Genomic DNA, 20836 nt, shown 5'->3' with positions numbered 1-20836 from the left:
CTTGCTGGTCTTAGGACCTGGAAGGCTCCTCCCACTTGGATGCTTCCCAGGGAAGTAGTCACCCTTGTGGGGTGCAGAGGAAATCAGGGCACCTACCTGAAGTGAGCACGTCACACGCAGAACAGCGTGCCCAGCGTAGTCGGGGCCAAGGCACCGGAGGCAGAGCGTGTGGGCATCCGACGTGGGGAAGAAGCCCTTGCAGGCCTGACACATATTGAAACATGCCGTCTTGAACATGCGCCAGGGAGGAGCATGACACCCCATGTAGAAAAAAAAGGGAAAAGAAAATATCCCTGGGAAATGCACATGGAATTACAAGGCCTGAAGCATAACCCAAGAGCGCTGGTGAAAGCGGTCTGTTCCCGTCAATGCAGAAAAGAGGATTTAGGAGTGGCACCGGTGGGTGGAGTCAGGGAAGCACATGCTCCCAGGGCCAGAGCGCATCTAAATTTAAAGGGAAAGACATTTTTTTTCGGCGAAAAAGGTTCCGTTTTCTGTCTTTGATGAGGGACGCACCTATACAGTATGGAGGAAAGGGGACGGGACGTAGGGGTTATGTGATGGTTACTTCCATAGGGATGGTGCAGCAAAAGGGCAGCCGTGAGGGTATAGCAGGGACAGAGTGTAATAAAAAGGGACTTTTAGGTACAAATCACACAGTGGAGTAGCCTGAAAGAGTCCTCTCCACACGAGGCACAACATGTAGTGGGCAGAGAGGTAAAAGAAGGTACACCTCCACAAGACAAATACAACAGCCAAGCCTTATGTAAGAACATGTCCTACCTGGGAACGAAACGGCCAAGTGAGGGTGCAGACATCCTGGCATTCCTAGGAATACGATGGCGTGACCGGTCTCCATTGTCCCTAGAGAAATACAGGCTACAAGTTATATGGCTGAAGGAAAGCATCCCCTTCCACCTTACACCACTACAGAGCAGGCTTCATAGATGGCACTGAACATTCAGAAATCTCAGAGGATAGATATCCTGTGGCAGACTCAAGGGACTGATCAATGAAAGAAAAAAAGGAGAAACTTTAATGACATGCAGAAGTAAGAGGGCAAAGGCAAAAGGGATATGGAGAAACTTAAGAAAGGTGGAATGGGCAAAGAAGCAAGAAAGGGACCATAGTAACTCCAGGACTCAGGCTAATATGGCCTCTTGTACATATCACCAAAACTCTGAGAAATGTAAACTTTCAGCAGGTGTGCAATGCTGAAAATAAGGTAATCAAGTCCTTAAATCACTCCAAGACAACACAAGCTCATCCCTCGTTTATCCCATTGTATAGCAAACTTAAGTTTGATTGCATGACCAGCCCATCATAAATAAAAACAACAGAGTATGGGAGGAAAAAAAGCTGTTTGGAATCTGAGTTGGTGTATAGATGTGAAACAGCAGAACAAGGAACAATTACCCTTTTGGTGAGGATTCCAGTACTCTTAGTCCTGGGCTTACCATCCCCCCCAACCCCCACCCCATTCACATCTGGTTGGACATTTCCCGTAAAATAGGCAGGTTCAGCATGCATATTTAAAAAGACTGCAGTCCTAAAGAACTTTCAGAAAGGTACTCTGCATTGTGTACCTCTGTGTGCCATCCCAGCCCTGAAGAATACAGCGGCACCAACTGCCACACATTGTTCCATATGCCAGTTGGACAAATTAGTTCCCTCAGTAATGTTCTTTTGATGGTGTCTCCTCCCACACATTCCTCATCTTAGATTACCAATGCCAACTGACCTTCTAAATCTGACCTTCTAAATCTTTTAGCCACCAAGGTTCTCTTCAGCATCTTTGACTACAAATGGCCACAAAAGAGGCCATCCTTGGCAGACAGAGGATACTCTACCCCTGACCTTGATTCCACATTTCACCTCGCCCTCATCACCACCCCCGCCCTCCCCTATGGGAGGGGACAATGAGGAATCTGTGGGAACGAACATTTACTGATTGTATCCTCCAACAGATTCCACATCTTAAATTGACTCCCAAAGCAGTACTGAATATGGAGGAAGTGAGTGAGAAACATCACCTAAACCAGAAATCAAAATGGGCATCCTGGCCTGATAAAAAGTCAGGACAAAAATGTTTGGCAAAAAGGTGCAAAGACACCCAGGTATTTGTTTGCCGATGTTCAAGGCCGATCTCCCTCACTGCAGTCCAGACATGGGCCTTTTTGGAATGAGCCCTGTAGCCACCTAAAACTACCTTTGACTGTAGGTCAGAGCACTCAGAAATACATAGTACCATGCAGCTAGACAATGGTTGTCTGAAGACATATTTGCTCATCATAGCTCTGGCAAAAGAAATTAACAATTGATCACCCGTTCTTGTTCTGGAAATGTAGTAGCCAACAGCCCTTTACAGATCCAAATGCTGAAATACTTCCTCCGTCAAGACGGGTGGGGAGGTGAATAAAAAACAGGCAAGTGAATATTCTGAGAAAGGTGACACCATTTTCAGATGAAAAGTAGCTATCACTCTTACAATCTGTTCTTTGTGAAAACCATGGGGGAGTTTTGCATGACATGGGTGGATGTTCACTTAATCACCTGCCAAAGTGATAGCAACCAAGAAAATTACTTTTAAAGGCAACAAGGCCAAGGAACACAAAAGTAAATGCACAAAAAGAGTGAGCCACATAAAAGAAAAGTCAAGACTACTTTTAATTCCCATACAGGAACAAAATTAATGTGGCCATTGGATTGGGGGGGGGGGAACTGTAGTGAACCCTTTCAAGAACTGCATACCTGTAGGGATGGCATAGAGAGAATCTCGATCCAGGGTTCATTTAAATTTAGTCGAGTTAAGGGAAGAACCAATTCTACAACCATGTCCGTAGCAAGGGAACCAAATCCCTCTCCCAACACCAAGCTGACAACATCCATTTGAAGCCATAGGTCAACTTAGTGGCAGGACTCCTGGCCTAAAGGAGCACATCTAGGATGTCTTCTGACAGATCACCCCAATACCTCAGCCTCTCAGCAACAAGGTATGTATCAGGAGAGGTCGACCTTCACTGGAATACGCCAAGAGAGCCCAAGTCCAAAAGGTCTGGGTATCATGTCTCCAGACCCCAATCCCTGGTAATCAATCATGGTGGAGCCGAAGTTCTTGAGAGCAATGGGATTCTTGGAATCGGTAGGAATGTGTCAGTTCCAATACACAATCAATGCCTCCCCACCCACCCATGTGGGGGCCGTCTCAAAGAAGAATTCCCTATAGTGGAAGCAATCACACTGCCTGTCGACACTGGTGGCGAAGAGGTAAACTTGAGGGGTCTCCCAGAATCTGAAGATCTCATCTAGGGCTTCCTGGCACAGATCCCACTCCTGAGACAGAGCGCTGCCTGCTTAGAGCATCTGCTACCGAAGTCACTAACCCTGGAAGATGGGCTGTGACAGACGCTGCTTAGGTCCCAGTATCACAGCTTCATGGCATCCGTGCAAGGGTGGTGGTTGGGGAGTTATCCCACACAACCTAGCCTATTGAGGGAGTGCATGGATAGCGGGTTGTCCATCAGTACCAAAACAGGCCTACCCTGCTTGGAAGAAAGGAATACAACCAGGGATAACCAGATTGCCTGCAGCTCCAGCAGGTTGATTTGAATGCTCATTTCTGCTCTGACCAAGATCTGCTCACTGTGCAATTGTTCAACGAGAACCCCAACCCAGCCGATAGGCTTCTGTGACCATCATTAGAGGCTAAAGTTCTCATAGATGTTCACCCATCAACAGGTTGTCTTGTCACGTACACCACAGGAGGTGCTGTGACACAACATTCAACACCCTTGACAATGCAGACATTACTAGAGACCACATGGGCAGACAAGCCACTGGCAGCAGGAAGATAAATTTAAGTGTCACTCACCAGGGATGGAAACCGGAACCTGTTTTCCACCAGAAAAAGACATTTCCTTTTTAAATTTACTGGCGAGCGGGGGCGCGGCACGGCCTCCCTTAACCCTGCCCACCGGCACGGCCTCAGGAGCACAGGTTCCTTTAACCCTGCCCACCGGCGCCACACATTAGTCCCCTTTTGACGAGTTGGCTGTTTTAAAGTCCAACAACCTCACTGGTTTTATTATAGGGGGATGGATGGTAGGATGTATGGAGGAAAGGGGACAATGGACTAGGAGTATCTTAGTCACTCCGGATAGTAACACTTAATTACTCCTACGTCCCACCCCCTTTCCTCCATCCTGTATGGGAGATTACAACCGATAACGCCCTGGGAAGGAGAGCCTGACCTCTTCAGCAAAAAGATGGCGCAGCACAGCTCGGCCAAATGTTACATCAGCCTTGGCACTGGTATCCGGCCCATGTTGCCGCCCTGCTGATCACCTGCCAGGGAACGTGGCGCTGGAACACGACTGATGTCGCTTTAGCTCTTACCGCATGCAAGCCATGCAGCGGATACTTATGTTGCACCCTGTATGCATCCTGGATCACTGCGGTCATTCATCTAGTTATAGATGCCTTGGTGGTTGGAAGCCTGCTGCCCAAATACAGAGCCTCTGAATGTCACAAACAGTGCGTCTGTCTTACGGATGCCCTTAGTTCTGTCTAGATAGAATTTCAACGCCCTACCGACATCTAGGCAGTGGAGTGTTTTCACTGTATCTTTCTTGGGGTCCAGAAAGAATGTGGGAAGCACAAGCACCTTGTTGATATGGAAGGATGAAACCACCTTCGGAAGGAACTTGGGGTATGTGCAGAGCACAACCTTGTCCTTGTGAAATCTAGTGTATGGCTCTGAGGCGACTAACACCTGGATCTCACTTAATCTGTGAATCGAAGTAAGCCCGACCAGAAGGGCTGTCTTTAATGTGACCAACCTAATGTTCACTGTGGCCATGGGTTCAAATGGTTTATGTGCTATAGCGCTTAGGACTACATTCAGGTCCCAGATGGGATGAGGCTGCTTGACCAGGGGGTACAGCCTGGTCAGCCCAGTGAGGTGCCTTTTTACTACAGGATTGACCAAAGAGAGGACGAGAGAGTCAGAGTTCCTATACGCACCGATAGTGGTCAGGTACGTTCTACAAGTATCCACCTGGATGCCAGATCCGGCGAGAGAGGCTGAAAATGACAAAACTTGGTCGATGGTGCAGGTCAGTGGGTTCACACCGTGTTCCTTAGCCCAAAAGCAGAACCTTGGCCATTTGCTTTTGTGGTGCTTGCGTGTAGATTGGCTCCTAACATTTTGGATAATCTCCAGATTGTCGGAAGACAGTTGAAGGTGCTGGAGCATCAGCTGCTCAGGTGCCAGGCCTCCAAGGCTAGTCTCTCTGGAGAGGGGTGTAGCACTGAGCCTCCCTACTGCACTAGTAGAGGGCCCTTCTCGAGGGGGGGGGAGTAGAATCTCCGGCTGAAGTGACATCTGCCACAGTTCCAAGAATCATGGCCACAACGGCCAGCGTGGCGCCACGAGGATGATCCTGAGGTTCTTGGAACTCCAGATCCTGTGTTCACTACCTTGTACACAAGCGGCCTGGGTGGAAATGCATACACCCACATCCCGTCCCAGGGTATCTGGAGTGCCTCTCCTAGAGAGTTGTGCTCCCTTCCTCCCCAGGACGTGAACTGCTGGCATGTCCGATTTTGAACTGTCGCAAAGAGGTCTATTGTTGGGTGACCACCATCTACTGAACACTTGAGAATTCTCCCGTTCAGCTGCCATTCGTAATGGTCGGCAGCTAGGCGGCTGAGTCTGTCTGATTCCAGATTGGACTCCGACGCAAGGTGGATCTCAGAGAGCCACACTCCCTGGCTGATGGCCCATTACCAGATGTCCAGAGTCAACTCGAACAGTTGAGGGGATCTGGTGCCCCCCTGTTTGTTGACATAAAACATGCAGGGCGTATTGTCTGTCTGGATGCCCACCAGCCTGCCCTTGATGGTCGGTTGAAAAGACCTGAGTGCCAAGTGTATACCCATGAGCTCCAGCCAGTGGATGCGATTCTGCCAGTCGGTCGAGGTTTAAAGACTGTGCACTGAGTGTGCTCCCAGGGTGGCTCCCCAGCCGTGGAGCAAGGAATCTGTGTTAATGGTGTACTCTGGGGGAGGCGGACGGAAGGGTCTGCCCACCGGAATATTCTCCTCCTATTGCCACCATCTGCGGTAGTGGTCCAGATGTGGTGGAATCTAGATAGGGGCCCACTAATGGCCCGATTCCTGGTCCCAGGAATCCGCAAAATGCAGTTGGAGACTCCTCATGCGGAGCCTGGTGTAAGCAATTGCAAGGAGACATGCTGCCAATACTCCTAGAAGGTGCTGATGCCACCACCCTGCAGTGATTGATCTGCTGTGGAAATGGGAGACTGATGATCGGATCGATGTCACCTTGTCCCCCGTGGGGAACACCCCCTGCTGCTGTGTGTCCCACAAGAGGCCCAGAAACACCAGCATCTGAGTAAGCTGAGATTTTTGGTAAATAATTGAAACCCCCAGTTTTAAAAGGTTAGAGATGAGTCTGTCTGCTGAGTATCGGACCTGTTCAGGAGAGGAACCCCTGACTAAGCAGGTCAACTATCCTAGGGGGTTGGCGTTCCAGTCAGCCTAAGGTGTTCCTCCTTCCTCTGTGGTTGGTGGAGCCTCCACGCTGGGCTGCTGCGGTGTTGGAGACTGCAGGGAGGCAAGAGGTGTGTTTGTGTGTTGCTGATGGCTGCATTTCTTTAATGTTCCTGAGGATTGTGCCCATCTGAGGGGAGCGCATTAGTTTCAAACTTGTCAAAAAACCTGTCCTCACAGGCTGGGTGTGAGCGGTCTTGCGCAGGAGGCAGGGGGGTTAATATGCCAGTTGTCTGCCTAGCCTCTGTCCATACATGGTAATTGTCATGAGCACTGCTCCCGAGAAGCCAAGTCAAGCCCAGCATCCCCGGAAGCAGGCTCACGACCCTCGTCCCCGGCTCCAGCAAACCCCTATTGGGGCCCTTTGGACCAAGTCCTGGCGCCTCTGGCGCCAGGCTCATAAGGAACCTCAGTGGCGCCGGGCTCATAATTCTTGCAAAGGTGCTTGGGTGGACCTACCTGTAGCAGACCATGCTGCATACTCACCTTTGCAAATGCTGGCAGGATGAAGTCCCCAGCCTTCTGCAAACAAACATTTTGAGTGGTCAACAGAAGCAGAAAAGGCCTTTCAAGAGCTAAAAGACAAGTTCACCTCAGCACCCATACTGAAACATCCACGCCCAGACCTCCCTTACATCGTTGAGACCGACGCCTCCAGCTTAGCAATGGGGGCGGTTCTATCACAGAGAGATCCGGAAACTAACCAATTGCACCCCGTGGCATTCTGGTCTCGCAAGTTCTCGGCGCCTGAAATTAACTACACCATCACAGATAAAGAGCTTTTAGCAATTAAGTCTGCTTTCAAGGCCTGGCGGCACTATCTCCTTGGAGCCAAACACACTGTCACGGTAATCACCGATCATCGAAACCTACAATACCTGAAAACCGCCAAAGCTCAGTCTCCAGACAGCTTCGCTGGGCACTTTTCTTTGCCGAATTTGACTTTGTAATTCCTTATCGCCCCGGCAACAAAAATGGCAAAGCGGATGCCCTTTCCCGGATTGGAATGGGAGATAATATTGTCAATCCTGAACCTGTGCCAATAATTCCAGAACAGAGAATCCTGGGCCTGATTTCTTCACAATCCATCGAAGATATCGAAGCAAAAGTTAAACAACTTGTGACCCCTTCGGACTTACAAAACTGGCAACTGAAGGGAAAGGACTTCATCATAAAAAAAGACCTGCCTTATTTTCAGGGACGACTATTCCTACCGCATGCCGATTTACAAAAACAGGTAATCTCTTGCTACCATGATTCCTTGATGGAGGGCCACCCAGGCATTGCCAAAACCTCTGAAAAAGTCAAGAGACACTTCTGGTGGCCGTCATGGAGAAAAGACAAAGGAGTTTGTGATGTCCTGTGGTGTGTGTGCCCAAAACAAAGGTCAGAAGGAAAGACCAGCGGGTCTCCTGCATCGGCTAGACATCCTGCCACATCCCTGGCATACCCTCTCCATGGACTTCATCACCGATTTACCCTCCTGTTCCGGATACAACACTATTCTAGTAAGGAACAAGTTACTTACCTGTAACTGTTGTTCTCCAGCATGGGTCTGGCATGGATTCACATGCTCATGAATATTCCCCGTCGTCAGGCTGGGAATCCTCGGTAAAGAAAAAACCAGTATCAGTTTCGTTTCTGATCTGTCTTTCGTAGTAATAACCAATCACTGATCTCTGCGTCATACTGACCACAGCCAATGACTGCCCTCTACCTAAGCCCCGCCTCTGGCAGCCATCTTCAGATTTGGAAGCATGTGAAGTGGCAGTATGACCAAGTGAAGAGCCGCAGAGGGGTAGGCGGGAGGGTTCGCATGTGAATCCATGCCAGACCCATGCTGGAGAACAACAGTTACAGGTAAGTAACTTGTTCCTTCTCCAGCATGGGGTCTGGCATGGATTCACATGCTCATGAATAAAGAATACATAGCAGTACACACATGCACAACCACGGGAGGTGGCAAAGGCTCAACATTAAGCATTACATCAAACTCAACATTAAGCATCTTACCTCCTCACCAGGCTCACCTCAGGCGAACAGGTTGCGCAGCACTGCTTGGCCGACCCTGGACTCCTCCCTGGAATCCCGGTCGACACAGTAGAATTTCGTGAAGGTGTGCGTCGACCTCCACGTAGCAGCCCTGCATATGTCCAGCAGGGGCACACCAGATAGGAACGCCGTGGTAGCTGCGATCGCTCTGGTGGAATGGGCTCTCGGACGGCCAGGCAGCGGTCGGTTTGCCAACCGGTGACAGTACATGATACAGCCGGAGAGCCATCTGGAAATGGAAGCCTTCGAGAGAGCCTTCCCCTGATTGACAAGTCCAAAGTTCACAAAGAGTTGTGACGTCTTCCGAAAACACTTTGTGCGGTCCACGTAGAACTTCAGCGCTCTAGCCACATCCAGCGAGTGCAAAGTCCTCTCAGCCGGCGACGAAGGCGACGGGAAGAACACAGGCAACACCAAGGGTTTGTTGAGATGGAAGTCCGACGGTACCTTGGGCATGAAGGAGGGGTGCGTCCTGAGCACTACCCTCGTGTCGTGGAAAGTCAAGTACGGGGCCTTGCAGGAAAGGGCCTGGATCTCTCCCACTCGTCGTGCGGAGGTGATGGCCACAAGAAACGCTGTTTTCCACGACAGAAATTTCAACGGAGCCGAGTGCAGAGGCTCGAACGGAGGTCCCATGAGCTTGGTCAGCACCACGTTGAGCTCCCACGCCGGGGCCAGAGCCTTCACCGGCGGGAACGATCTGAACAGTCCCTTCATGAACTCTTTCACCAGACGATGAGACCACAAGGACGTCCGCCCAGTGGTTCTGGTGTATCGGGAGATCGCAGCAAGATGAATCTTGATGGACGCGTGTGCCAGTCCAGCTTTGGCCAGCGTCAGCAGGTACGGCAGTACTTGGGGAGCCGTAATCCGTAGAGGGTTAATCTTCTGTGCGTGGCACCAGACAGAGAACCTCTTCCTTTTGTGTCCGTAGCATTTAAGAGTCGAGGACGCCCTGGCCTTTGCAAGAACCTCTCTGCAGTCGGCCGGTATGTCGTATCCTTCAAATTCTAGCGCTGCAGGAGCCAGGCCTGCAAGTTCAGCGATTTCGGGTCGTGGTGATGGATGGCGCCTCCTTCCCTGGAGAGTAGATCCGCGTCCACCGGCAGCTTGATCGGCGGGGACGCTGACAAGTCCAGAAGGTCCGGGAACCATATCTGCCTCGGCCACGCAGGTGCGACGAGGATCATCCTGCACCGCGACCTCTTGAGCTGGTTGACGAGCCGGATTAGCAGTGGCAAAGGAGGGAACGCGTAGAGGAACAGGCCCTCCCAGGGGAACGAGAAACCATCGCCCATGCTCCTCGCCTGGGGAAACCTGCTGGCGAACCTCCGGCACTTGGAGTTCGTCGCCGTCGCCAACAGGTCGATCTGGGGTGTGCCCCACCATCAGAAGAGGCGATCCACTAGATCCTGCCGCAGCTCCCACTCGTGGCACGAGCGCAGCTCCCTGCTGAGTGAGTCGGCGATGGTGTTTTTTATCCCTGCCAGATGAAACGGCACCAGAAATATCCTTTGGGCGACGGCCCAATGCCACAGGTCCTGCGCCTCCTTGGACAGTGCTGGGGACCGGTTTCCTGATGTAAAACATGGTGGTGGTGTTGTCGGTGAAGATCCTCACCACCTTGCCCTTGAGGGACGGAAGGAAGGACCTGAGGGCCCAAAACACGGCACGGAGCTCCAGGACGTTGATATGTAGGGATTTCTCCGTCGGGAGCCAAAGGCCTCTTGCGTGCAGATTTTCGGTGTGCGCTCCCCACCCTTCCAGGGAGGCATCCGTGGTCACTGTCTCCTGGTGGGCTGGGGTCTGGAAGTCCATGCCCGCCGTCAGATGCGCGCAGGTGCCCCACCACCGGATCGCTCGTCGGAAACTCTCGTCGAGTGTGATCCTTTCCTCAAAGCTGCCCGTCGTTTGGATCCAGCGCGCGTCCAGGAACTCCTGCAACGGGCGCATCCGGAGCCTGCTCATGGGAATGAGGTAGATGCAGGAAGACATCATTCCGAGGAGGGACTTGATGGACCTCACCTTGGCCGCGTCGGCCACCAACATCCGCTGCACCTTGCCCAGGATGGTCCTGGTCCTCTCCTCCGACGGGGAGGCCAAAAGGGACACTGTGTTGAGCCTCGCTCCCAGAAACAGAGCGTCTTGCGCGGGTTCCAGGTGGGATTTGGCATAGTTCACGGAGAATCCCAGGTCCGTGAGAAGTTGGATGCTCCTTGCCGTGTGAACCACGGCGAGCTCCCTCGTCCTGGCTCGGATGAGCCAGTCGTCCAGGTAGGGGTAGACGTGGACCCCCTCGCGGCGCAGCTGCGCCGCCACCGGTGCGAGGCACTTGGTGAATACCTTGGGTGCCGACCGTAGTGCGAAGGGGAGGGCTTTGAACTGGTAATGACGCCCTTGGACCACAAACCTGAGGAATTTCCGGTGCCCCTTTAGGATGGGAATATGGAAGTAGGCATCCTCCAAATCCAACGACGACAGGAAGTCTCCTTCCTCCAGCTGACCCAGGACGTGCTGGAGGGTGACCATCCGGAACTTCTGCGCCTTGATGAACTTGTTCAGACGTCGCAGGTCCAGGATGGGGCGCCATCCCCCCGTCGTCTTCTTCACGAGGAAGTATCTCGAGTAAACTCCGGAGCCCCGAAGCCTCTTTGGGACGAGTTCGATGGCGCCCTTCCTGAGCCTTTACCTCCAGGAGAAGTTGAGGGACGTGAAGTTCTTTCCTGGCCACGGGGGGGACGCGCGGACACCTTCTTTGAAACTCGAGCGCGTGGCCCCGGGCCAAGGCGTCCAGCACCCAACGGTCGGTGGAGATGGACTCCCACACGCTGACGAAGCTCGCCAGCCGGCCTCCCACCGGGGTGCTTCGGTGGGGGCCCGACCCCACGGCCGGTTCAATCCTGCTTCGACGAGGCTTTGCCGCCTTGACCTCCTTGGCGACGACGGCGGGGTCCGCTAGACTTGCCTCGTCCTCTGTAGGCCTCCTGAGACGACGAGCGGGCCGCTTGACGGTAGGTGGAGAAACCGCCGCCGGAACCTTTGGAGGCGCCCATGCCTCCGCTGCTCCGAAAGGGCGTCCGTCGTCGTTGCAGAACTCCAAGGGCCCGGGCCGTCTCAGTGTCCGCTTTAATGGCCTGAAGGGAATCGTCCACTGTTTTCCCAAACAGGTTGTTCCCATCGAAAGGCATGTCCAGGACTCTGGTCTGAACGTCTTGACGGAAGTCCGTAGCCTTGAGCCATCCACGCCGCCTAAGGCAAACGCCGTTGCCCAACTGGCGGAACCCAGCGTCGGCGATGTCCGTCGCAACGGTAATGGCGTGGTCCGAAGCCACCTCACCTTCCTGCAGGATCTCCAGGGCCTCTGCCCTCTTGTCGTCCAGCAGGAAGTCCAGCAGGGGAGCCAGTTTGTACCAGAGCTCCCTGTCGTAGCGGGCCACGATAGCCAAGGCGTTGGCCGCTTTAATCGTCGTCGCTGCAGACGAGATGACTCTGCGTCCCATAGCGTCCAATTTCTTTCCCTCGCCGTCCGGTGGGGAAGTCGATGTGGAGGCCGCAACCCCCCCCCCGCTTTCTTCCTGGCCGCCGCGGAGACGACGGAGTCCGGGGTAGGCTGCGCCCGGAGGCACAGGGGGGCCGTGTCCGGGACCCGGTACTTCTTCTCGTACCGGTCTCTTCTAGCTGGCGTCGTGGAAGGGTTCTTGAGGAGGGCGAGGCCCTCATCCCAAATGTCGTCCAATAGAAGCACTGCGAGGACAGTCTTCCTCTTGGCCTCGCGCCGTTGATAAAGGAATCCTTCCTTTTTCTTCTCCTCAGGGCAGAGTTGGAAAAGCTCGGATGCTCTGGCGATCATGGAGTGGAACGATCCAATCTCGTCGGGCGGAGAAGCCCTGGTGGGAGGTGACGACGGCAGATCCTCGTCGTATACCTCGTCGTCCGTACCCGTCGCTGCCGTGTCAGTCCCCGTATCATCCCCTCGGGTGGACGGGGAGGAGGGCTGGACGGGGCGCGACGGCTGAAAAGGAGGTGGAGGGTGGATCCTTCTTTTCTTGGTAGGGGGAACACCAGAAGGTCCCGGTTCTGGGTCCCCCGACGGGAGAGGTTCCTACGTCGGCAACGGTAGTCTCGTCCTTATCTCTGAGCATAAGGACTGTATAGCCAACAAAATGGCCGCCGAGTTGTCTTGCGGCGCTGGCAGAGGGGAATCCGACGGGCGATCAGGGGCCCCGTCGGTACCCTCGACGATGTCGTCGTCACCTGCGTCGGGATCCATCCCGACGGGCCGGTCTTCTTCCACAACGAGGCCGTGGCTTAAGACCTCGACCAGCTCCTCCTCCGAGGTTGAAGCCGAATCTACGACGATGCCCTGCCCCCCCTTTTTCTTCCCCACGGGGGATTTCACGGGGGTCCTATCGATGGGCACAAAAGAGGACTCCCTCCTTGGTGGCAGGGAGACTCTGAGCCCCGAAGTCGCCACCACTGGTGTAGCCTCCACAGGCTGAGCCAGGGCCGCCGCGACAGTTTCGATAGAGGGCTTGGCCGGATGGATTAAGGCCTTCACCACCTTAGGTGCGCTCACCGCCTTATCCTTGAGGGGGGGGGGACACTGCGTTGCTCCCCCTCCGCCTTCGAGCTCGACCGGGGCATCTCCAGGAGCTTCGCCGGGTGCTCGGCCTTCCTCTTACCCGACCCAGAGCGTTGGCTCGTGGTTGATGGTACCGGGGAGGGTGCGCCCTGCCTGGCGCCCATAGAGCCCGACCGTTCGGCGCTCCCGGTGCCAGCGGACTCGCGGTGCTTGGCCTTATGTTGGACCCCCGTCGCCGGGGCGTCCTCAAAGGTCTTAGAAGACCGCTCGGATTTCTTCCTCTCGCCGGACGGGCTCTTCCCTTCTAGCCAGTTGGCGAGACGTTGATGGCGGTCCTTCATGGTCCGCTCCGACATGTTGCCGCAAAACGCACAGTCCTTCTCCACGTGCGTCTTGTCCTCATGTAGGCAGTAAAGACAAAAAGAGTGTTCGTCCTCCTTGAAGACGTTCTGCAGCTGGCATCCAGGGCAGACCCTGAACAGCTTTCCGGGCGTCGAGCTTCCCTTCTCCTGGGCCATGACCGGGCCTGAGAAACTTCTGGAGTCCTCCAAAAGCGTAGCTCGACGAAATCTTCACCCTTGAGGGGCGCAGACGAATCCGACACGGGTCCCCGTTAATCAGATGGAGAGTCGGTGGAGCTTGAGGCTCTTTTGACCGAAAAAACGAAGTTTTTGAGAAAAAACGTGAAAAAAATAGCACTAACGCTCGAGAGCAATAGCACGAGGATCCCAACACATGAACGTGCGGTAAAAATCTGAAGATGGCTGCCAGAGGCGGGGCTTAGGTAGAGGGCAGTCATTGGCTGTGGTCAGTATGACGCAGAGATCAGTGATTGGTTATTACTACGAAAGACAGATCAGAAACGAAACTGATACTGGTTTTTTCTTTACCGAGTATTCCCAGCCTGACGACGGGGAATATTCATGAGCATGTGAATCCATGCCAGACCCCATGCTGGAGAATTGTAGATTTGTTTTCTAAAATGGCCCACTTCGTTCCACTAAAGGGCTTACCTTCTGCTTCAGTTCTAGCACGGTAATTCCTTGAAAATATTGTAAGATTGCACGGCTTCCCTTCGGTTTTGATCTCAGATAGGGGGAGCCAGTTTATCTATCACTTTTGGCGAAGTTGCTGTCGTTTAGCTCAAATCGATGTGAGACTTTCAACCAGCCATCATCCCCAGACCGACAGACAAACTGAGAGGACAAACCAAACTCTGGAACAATATTTACGTTGTATGCTACAGCAGTTGGAAAGTAATTGGAAAGATATCCTTTGGATAGCCGAATATGCTTACAACAACTCGATCCATTCAGGAACCGGAAAAAGTCCCTTTTACATGGGATTCATCCTCGAACCTCCAATCTCGACTCGCCCCAAGATCTTGGAACGCCTGCCGTGGATCAACTACACAATGCTATCACTCAAGCTTTCAAAGAAGTGACAATCCACCTACAACAGCCTAAAGAACGGTACAAAAGGGGAGCAGACCAACACCGAAGAGACGCCCCTCAATACCAGGTTGGAGATCAAGTTTGGTTATCCACCAAACATTTATCACTTAAAGGACCTCACACCTTCAACCCAAAATATCTGGGACCATATCCAATTACAGCCATAATAAACCCAGCGGCTGTCAAATTGGGTTTGCCATCCCACATGAAAATACATCCGGTGTTTCACGTATCTCTACTAAAACCTATGCAACCAGGAACCAGACTGAATAAACCTCCAGAGCCTATTCAAGTAAATGGAGAACCTGAATTTGAGGTTAAAAACATCCTGGACTCCAAGATCATCAAGTCAAAATTATACTAATCTGATCGACTGGAAGGGTTACGGACCTCAAGAACGATCATTCCCAAGTCAAGTCCAGCATCCCCGGAAGCAGGCTCACAACCCTCGTCCCCGGCTCCAGCAAACCCCTATTGGGGCCCTTTGGACCATGTCCTGGTGCCTCTGGCGCCAGGCTCATAATTCTTGCAAAGGTGCTTGGGTGGACCTACCTGTAGCAGACCATGCTGCATACTCACCTTTGCAAATGCTGGCAGGATGAAGTCCCCAGCCTTCTGCTGGGAGGAACTATTCCCTGAACTGGGACTACTTTCTTACCTGGGTGGGGCTGGTGCCACTCCTTAGCTCTGGGCGAGGCTGAGGAAGTAGACACCCAATCACTCCAACACTATTTAAACCACACCCAATTAGGAAAACGTGCTTCGCGTTATTCTGCATCTGCAGCAGGACGCTCACAGAGTCAGCTCCAGCATTCCAGTGACATCTCCAGCTTCAGCTCAGCAACCTGTGGAAGAAAGACACGAGAACTATACTTACCATCCAGGAATCCAGACACCGGCAGAACCTGCAAGCAAAAGAAACATAAGGTTAGCAAGTTGCAACACGTTCGCAGCCGCGCTCGCTTACCTGATCCATCTGTGCTTTCACGGATTCTTCGCGGCCTTCTCTTCAGCAGCCTAACGGCACCTGTAAAGACAAAGAACATTGTTAAGTAGGAATCGGGTGAAGGCGGCCGCATTTACTTTTCTTACCTGCTTTTGTGCGCGATTTACGATCTCTTCAACCGCAGCAGCCGGCACCTGAAAACAAGAAAAGACATTATTTAAGTGCCATTAAAGACTGCAAGAAAGCCTAACACTTACGTGTTTCCCCACGTGCATCCGCGACTGGGAAAACGCCCGCAAGGTCCCGACACCTGCAAATAAGAAAAGGACATTATTGAGGTGTCATTGAAATTCCCATACCTACGTACAACCGCACGTGTCGCGCTCTCAGTGACCACGCCCTCAGCATCCAGGCACCTGAAAAAGACAATGCAAAGACGGTGCCCATCTCTTCAAGACTATAAACTCTTTATACCTACTGGCATTCGCTCGTGCAGTAACGGCGGCATCACCTTTTGGCATCTCAGCACCTGTGCCACTTCTGAGGCCACAAAAGACTTTGAGGACCTCCAGTGACGTAACTGGAACCCACGCACCCCTGCATAAGTCGCAGGATGGAGAGCCGAGCATTTATACGCCTAAGGTGAGAGCTCACCAGGACATTGGACTTTCGGAGAGTTGGCGATTAGTGAGGAGGAAGTCCAGCCAAACGGTCATTAACCCTTTTTTCTTCCGCCTGCAGAAACCTTACCCTGCAAGCCAGACGGTCAATAAGAGGAAGCCCAGTCCAGAGAGTCATCCGAGCTCTACGCTTCTCAATTGAAGAGACTATAACAGTTCAGCCGGGACCAGCGCCTCCGTGGGAATCAGGTGAGCGTTACAGGAATATTGTACCCAGACCACAGGATGTTAGGATAAGACGTGGACCAGGTGACCGTTGTCAGTGGTGACCGGTCTGTCCTAGGAGCACTTCTCCTCTGCTGTTCGGTGGGCTGACAGGCCTCCGCGCCCGCCTGCAAACCTTCCCACCTTTGAGGTTCGGGAGTGGCAGCCATCTTGTCTCTAGCCGCCATCTTGAACGCTCCTTGTGCACGTTGACCTGCAGCAGGCGTGTTCGTGGGATCGGCCTGCATGCTCGACGGCACCAACTCTGCCCGGCCCTGGATCTCTGGTGTACCCCCAGGGTACCCCCAGTAGGAGGTAAGCCCTCAGCCTGGTTCTGCGTAAGGCGCCCCCTCTGGTAAGAATCCGGCATCAGGGCAATGCCCCTCGGGACGTGTCCCAGTGGCTGTAGAACTCACAGGCCCCTCAACTGCGGGACCAGGAGAGCCCTTGGATCCCTCTGCTGCGAGGCTGGGAGCTTTGGGAGCCTCGGTGCTCCCTGAGCCGGTGTGAGGGCCATATTGACCCCTCCTGCCATAGAGCTTCCCCGGGAAGGAGTCCCCTCTGCAGGGTGCCTTGGAAAACAATGCACCCGTCTTCTGGGTCTTCCTCCGGACGTAGTCTTTGATGTTCTGCAGCAGAGTCCTGTTGAAGAGTTCCCTCCAACACTCTAATCGGTGTTTGAGCGACCTGGGAGTGAGGGAGTCGCACACGGAGCATCCGTCACAGCTGTGGTCCTCACCAAGACATCGAAGACAGAATGTGGGGATCTGTTATAGGGAAGTAACTGTCGCACGACGGACACCTGCTAAAGCCTGTCAGGGCCAACACGCACCATGGACAGAGCTAGGACACAGGTGGACGGTGCTCCCAAGTCTGAAATGGAAACAAAGAAAGTTAGATAAACTACTGGGGAAGTGTGTGGAATTACGAGGCTAGGCCTGACCCAGGAGCGCTAGTGGAGCGGTCCGTTCCAGTCGACACAGAAAAGGGGACTGGGGTGCGGCACCGGTGGGTGGGGTTAAGGGAGCCCATGCCCCCACGCCCCAGTAAAATTAAAGGGGACATTTATTTTTCTGACAGAAGAGAGGTTCCGTTCCTGTACCTCGCGAGGGACTTCCATACAGGAAAGGGGACGGGACGTAGGAGTAACTATGCCATAAAACGCAGGAAAGCCGATACCGGAAATACAGATTAGTTACAGACAATGGGCCTCATGACGAGCGCCCGACTTCCCAGCTATTACAAGTCTGGCGGCTGGGAAGTCAGGCGTCAGTAATTGTGTTAATCCCCATTCCCATAGAGTATGGGAGCGGGGACAAAGAAGCACTGGCACTTTTTGCCGAAAACTTTTTTCTGAAAAAAAAAAATAAAAAAATATCGAAAAATGTGGGGCTGGGGGACATAAGGGTGGGGTGGTGTATAGGGAATAAATAATAGGAGAGGGGGGTAGGATGGGACCCTCCCAAATAACAAAATAAAATGAAAACATTAAAAGCAAAACATTTTCAGTCAAAAGTGCAGCAAAAAAAACAACGGGCGAAGAATTACCATAGAACCACCACATGGATGGTAGTGGCTGTTAATAGGTTTCTCTGTCTGCATCAACTTTTGCTCTGGCACGGAATATGTCTTTTTGGGATGCACAGAAAGAAATGTGGGGTTTGAGGGAGCAGGCCGGTGTTCATTCACAAACACTATCCACTAATGGAAGCTCTTACCGGATCCACTATGTCAGGATTAAAGCATAACAAGGATGGCTGCAAGGTTGTATCGAGAACATGCCTTAGTTAGAGTGGAAATCCCCAAAGATGTCACTACCTTGAAAACAGACTTCAAGGGAGCTGCTTCATTACTTTAATCCCAAGCAGCCTACGAACGCTGATGTACCGTGGCCCATGGCACCCTAGAGATCCAAGACCAAAATAGTAGGAGTAGCATAATCAGAGTAATCTCTCTTAGCTTCAGGCCAAAAGACCTAGGAACCACCTGTTCCAAAAGAGTCTTCAGGTACATGGCATGACCAGAACCACATTCTTTAGCTTTACCGTCAACCCCCCCATCCTCCACAACCGAGGCAACAAAGGCACACTCAAACAGGGGTTTGATACAGACATTTTGCCTCTGCCGTTCCTCCTGGGCTAGAAGCCGAAGGGCTTTGTGGTGCCAGAGTGGTGCATCAAAAATAGCATGCATCAAACATGGCATCACTTCCGGAGCTATGAGGTCTAAGGTGCCATAGACAGCCAGCATAGTGCTACAATGCAATGTGGTGGGATAAAGAAAATCAGTTGGCACCGGAAATATATCGAAGGTCAGTAATATGCGGGAGGACTCAAACCATCAGAAAGGTTGACGCATGAAATATGCTTATGGCAATGGAAGGGTTGGCTATTGTGAAGAAGGGAAAGAAGTGAAAAAGTATCAGAGTCGCCGCCAAGGCCATTTTTTCCTTCATCCGTAGTCCTGATCTCCCTGCTTCTTAAGTGATTGAGAAAATCAAACTGTTTACCAACCGGTCATGAAGTATAAGCATTTGGAGACCAGGTACAAACAAATAGGTTACAATGAACTTTTGGCCAAACAGTGTGTCCCACCTGGAGGAAACCTCCAAACAGTAATGCCTGCAAAGTGTGTTGTATCCCAAACCGCTACTCTACATATTTCAAAGATCGGTATAGGTCTCCAAAAAGTCACTCATCCTACTTTTTGTTTTTTCGGAGTAACGATAGCCAGTAGTTCTGCATAATTTCTTCACTGTAGGTAGAACTTTAATGCCATCAAGAGACTCATGTTATGCAATGCATTCTCAACTAAGAAAGCATTTGGGTCCAATATGGAAGGCCAAGAGTGATGAACATGATTGAGAAAAATATCTTAAAGGTCTTTAGGGATCCAATGTGTCTCAGTTTGAAGCATCTCCATGACACTGTAAAAAAAAAAAAAGAATTAAGGGATCTATGAAAGAAAGGTCTTCAAGTTCAGTTGAATATCTGGTTGATGGTATTGCAATGAGAAAAAAGTCTTATAGGGTAGTAGGTCCAGATCAGAGGAAGCAAGACTCAAGGAATGTATCCATCAGCAAGCCTAGCCCAACATTTTAATTCCATAGAGGAGTGGGTTCTCTAATGGGAGGCTTAAGATGGATACCACTGAAATACTTTATTATTAAAAAATATATATGTATTACTATTTTTAATATCGCACTTAATGCCGGAGTGCAGCCTTCAAGCACAGGACTGGGCATCTAACCCATGATGCTCTACGTTGTCTTGTTTCCAAGAGAAGTGCATTGTCCCAGAGTTATCCCCCGGCCCATTATTTATGAAGAAAAAAGGTCCTCTTTAGAAAGCAAGAGATCTGAATTAGCTGAAAGATACTCTTTGCCTAATTCATTAAGGATCAAAGCATGCCATTAAAGACTCTTGGAGATCTTACCCAGTTAACATTTTCTCCCCACTAGATGTACAAGAGAATCACAACATAATTTATCAAATAATGAAACGCAAAAAACTGTGAGCACCTAATCCAGGTAACACGACAGGAATACTTATCGGAACCGATCAGCAGACTGGAACTCTGCCAGTTCAGCCTAGCCTTAACCTGTGTAAACAGAACTTTAACTAACCTTAGAAAAGCTTCCTTGCACAAACTACTTGATTCACATTTGACGCAACCAGCACCATAACACTACAACATTATGCCTCTAAGCAGCACCCCTACCACATTAACTTTGGCGAAATTGCTCAGCGCCCACTGGGTTGCCAGCTACATTTTTGGCCCCATCATACACACTGCCCATCCCTCGTCAGATCAGCAGCAATCCCTAGTGTTCCACTAATGTCATCACATAGAACTTGGGGTTTCCCTCTTTTTCTAAAACCTATGCCCACGTGTTACTGACACAAACCATATAGAAATATACCAGTGCTCTGTCACCCTAACCCAAATAACCACCTCTTGCTATTTTTGGCAAAGCCAGATCAAGGAAGCCGCTGAAAAATGGCAGAGGTGTGTTACACAAGAGCCCTCTAAATTACACAACTGTGCAATCACTATTCATGATTTATTTTTCAACAGCACTATACCAAAATCAAAGCAGTTGGCTTTTGTAGTATTTTTTAAAAATGTTATTTGTTGTGTTTTGTCCGTTTAACAAACTTTTTACAACAATTCTTTCATTATCATTTTTTACAACAATACCTTTCATTTGCAATTTCTTAATTACAATATTTATTTTTCTTTGCAATCTCATGTTACATTAAAAGAATGAAACTTATATTTACACAATACATAAAAAGAAAAAGGAAATAAAGAACAAAAAAAGAAAACAAGTTCACTAATATTC

At 51.3% G+C, this 20836-nt stretch overlaps 1 protein-coding gene across 1 annotated transcript in view; it reads right to left on the bottom strand.

The window, feature by feature from the left end:
• AMBRA1 (autophagy and beclin 1 regulator 1) overlaps positions 1-20836 on the bottom strand; it is a 1783669-nt gene that overhangs the window by 881149 nt on the left and 881684 nt on the right. Inside the window, exon 10 of the mRNA XM_069623220.1 lies at positions 784-864. Coding sequence (XP_069479321.1) covers positions 784-864 — 81 coding nt within the window. The remainder of the gene's footprint in view (positions 1-783; positions 865-20836) is intronic.

This window comes from Ambystoma mexicanum, chromosome 11, assembly GCF_040938575.1.
Source record: "Ambystoma mexicanum isolate Mex_15411 chromosome 11, UKY_AmexF1_1, whole genome shotgun sequence".
Lineage (NCBI taxonomy): Eukaryota > Metazoa > Chordata > Amphibia > Caudata > Ambystomatidae > Ambystoma > Ambystoma mexicanum.
The sequence above is the reverse complement of the archived record's forward strand: the minus strand, read 5'-3'. Positions and strand labels throughout refer to the sequence as shown.